The sequence below is a fragment of the Muscardinus avellanarius genome (assembly GCF_963383645.1).
Source record: "Muscardinus avellanarius genome assembly, chromosome: 14".
NCBI classification, from domain to species: domain Eukaryota; kingdom Metazoa; phylum Chordata; class Mammalia; order Rodentia; family Gliridae; genus Muscardinus; species Muscardinus avellanarius.
Window position 1 is genome coordinate 76,751,840 of NC_137800.1, and position 3,109 is coordinate 76,754,948.

Below are 3,109 nucleotides of genomic sequence, written 5' to 3' on the forward strand. Positions count from 1 at the left end.
CAGCCTTGAAGAAATGTCCATTTCTCTAGTAGCTATCAGTGAAAGCGGAGGCACCAAACTATGCCATGTATGTGAACCAAGAAAATTCTTGAGACAATTCATCTCCAAGCGTGTCTAAAGGCAGGAGGGTGTGCAGGGTGCAGGTGCTAAAAATTCATTTCTCCATTGAGTGACTGGGAGTTTTTGTGCGATTTCTCATCAGAAGGGCTCGGTTCTTTCTTCAAGGGTATACACGACGCCCCATCAGAATCATTGTCTGCAATTTTATTTTGAACCCTTGAAGGACAGCTCTTCCATTAGAACAGGAACAGAAAAACATCCTTAATTAATAGGCTTTTCTTTGGGGACTGGGTAAGGGGAGAGCAGAGGACCCAATCAGGCCCCCCAGGACTGGAAGTGTAAATTTTATGCTTTATTGTTGATGGAGAAGACTCTGGACATTCTTATCACCTTATTTAAAGCAGAGTATGCTGATACGTGAAGTGGTGTATTAATGTCCTAAATTAAGTTACAGGTATGAATTTTACATAAAACAGATTAATATTATATGTCATAGCGGAATTTTAAATACTCCGTGTGCATGCATTTTAAAATTTCCACGGGCTCTAACTGATGTGCAAGGCAACTGCATTTCTTTAGCCCACTTTTGTCTCTCAATGAGTCAAAAGGGGGGAAAAAACCCCATCACGGTTTTCTTTTATTGACATGTCCCGGCATTCTTTTCTTTCTTCTTTTCTAAGCTTTCACGTTTCTTAGAAAACGGAAAGGCTACGCATTCCATTCCATCATTATGGTTTCAGAAATTGTAGGAAAGGCGAATAACGAAACGAAACGGAGGGGGAAACGAACGTGCCTTCTCCGACAGCGCGTCTTTCTCCCAGCACTGGAATCCCTGGGGTGGAGTAATGGGTGGCGGAGGGCACCAGGGCGCCGCGCTGTTCGGAGCAGCAAGGTATCCGCGAGCAGGGCCCAGGGCTCCCTCGGCAGCCGAGGCCCGAGGAGAGTGGATTCCAGCGGCGCATTCCCCCAGTTCTTCGCAGGAACTTCTCTCTCTCTCTTTTCCCCTCCCTGGGGCGCACACCAGCCTGGCGCGACTCCCACCCAGCTCCCTTTTCTCGGAGCCCCAGCCTCAGCGTTGACGGAATGGAGCTTCCTTCCGATTGGCCCGCGCGTCATTCCCCCCGAGGTGGCACTGCCCTCCTGATTGGCTGGCCACTCCCCCTCCCCCAGCACCGCCGAAGCACCGCCCTCCCCGCCTCCTAGCTCGCGCCCCGCCCGCGCCCAGTGCCTCCCTCGGGGACCCTGCCGCCCGGCCCCGCCCCCGGGGCGCCCGGCGCTATAAATACAGCGCGGGCCGGGCAGAGCGCGCAGCGAGGAGGCGCGGCTGAGAGTCAGTGCAGGAGCCGGAGCTGGAGCTGGAGCGGGCGGTCTCGGGCTAGGGGAGCGGAGCGCAGCCAGCCGGCCTCGGCTTAGGAGGAGCTCCGAGGGATCCGGGTGGGTGGGCTACTTTTCTACCTCCGGTGCTTTTGATTTTTTTTGTTGTTGTTTTTGGTTCGGGCCGAGTGTCGCCCACTGAGCAGAGATTTCCCCTCGCAACACCCGTGCCACCCTCCGGTCAATTGTTGGGCTCGGGATCGCGGGGAGCATCTCGGCGCCCCAGCGCAGCCGTCCGCCCCGCCGCGGCCCCGGAGCTCGCCCCGCCGTTCTCGCAGGGCGCAGGGCGCGATGAAGGCGGTGAGCCCGGTGCGCCCCTCGGGCCGCAAGGCGCCGGCCGGCTGCGGCGGCGGGGAGCTGGCGCTGCGCTGCCTGGCCGAGCACGGCCACAGCCTGGGCGGCTCGGCGGCGGCGGTGGCCGCGGCGGCCGCGCGCTGCAAGGCGGCCGAGGCGGCGGCCGAGGAGCCGGCGCTGTGTCTCCAGTGCGACATGAACGACTGCTACAGCCGCCTGCGGAGGCTGGTGCCCACCATCCCGCCCAACAAGAAAGTCAGCAAAGTGGAGATCCTGCAGCACGTTATCGACTACATCCTGGACCTGCAGCTGGCGCTGGAGACGCACCCGGCCCTGCTGAGACAGCCTCCTCCGCCCGCGCCGCCGCACCCCGCGGGGACCTGCCCGGCGGCGCCAGCGCGGACCCCGCTCACGGCGCTCAACACCGACCCGGTGAGAGCGGGGGGGGGGGGGGGGGCCGGGCCGGGCCGGGCCGGGCTGGGGGCGGCGGGGAATGACAGCCCCTTCCTCCTCCAGCATCCCGGCCGCCCGGCTGGCGAGCCGAGCTGGGGTCCCGGGAGCTGTCAAGTCCGCAGAAGGGGGCTCCCGCCTGCACCCTGGGGTGGGGGCGGCCGAGGGCGGGTGGGGCGGAGAGGAGCGGCGCCTCTTAACCTTAACCCCGGTGTTCGGTTGCCGTTCCAGGCCGGAGCCGTGAACAAGCAGAGCGACAGCATTCTGTGCCGCTGAGCGCGCGGTCCAGGTGAGCGCGCATCTCGCGTCTCGGGTGGCCAATCGCCAGGGAAGCCGCCTCCCGGGGCCTCGGGTGCCGGGCACCTCGGGGCTCTTTGCCCACGCAGCACTTCGGAGTGGCAACTCCCAGGGACGCTGATACTTTCTCTCTGTCACCCGGCTAGCCAGTGAACCCGGACACCCCTTTAGGACTTGGGGTTCACTCTCCATGGAGACTAGTTGGCTCTGGTCCCGGGTTCCCCTGTGCCTCTCCCTGATTCCCTGTCCTCCCTCCATCTCTGCCCAAAGAGGGCACCCCGGAGGGCCTGGACACCGCCGGTGCGCCCCTCTCCACGCCCAGCCGGGCACCCACAAAGAAGCACGCGGGTGGGGCGCCCAAGTGGTCCCCTTTCCGGCTCCCCGAGGCCCGCAGTCGCCTCCTCGGCGCCCGCCCGGCCGCAGGCTGCGGGTGTTGTCTGACCCGCGGTTTGTTTTGGGTTGTTGATCAAGCATGTCTTGAGTTTGGTCGGCGGCGCCAGTTAGTCTGCAGCGGGAAGCCTCACACACCCCCTGTATTCATTCCTCTTCCACAGGTGTGCGGCCGCCCGAGCCTGAGCCGGGAGCACTAGAGAAGGGAGGGGAAGAGCAGAGGTTAGCGTAAAAGCCACCGGAG

The 3,109-nt window shown here is 62.3% G+C and overlaps 1 protein-coding gene across 1 annotated transcript; it reads left to right on the forward strand.

Moving 5' to 3' along the window:
- Nucleotides 1-1,725: 1,725 nt before the first annotated feature.
- ID4 (inhibitor of DNA binding 4) lies at nucleotides 1,726-2,454 on the forward strand (the record flags this gene model as incomplete). Its single annotated transcript, XM_080710017.1, has 2 exons — nucleotides 1,726-2,160; nucleotides 2,410-2,454. The coding sequence occupies 2 exons, from the start codon at nucleotides 1,726-1,728 to the stop codon at nucleotides 2,452-2,454; spliced, it is 480 nt and encodes a 159-aa protein (XP_080566143.1).
- Between the last annotated feature and the right edge of the window lie 655 nt (nucleotides 2,455-3,109).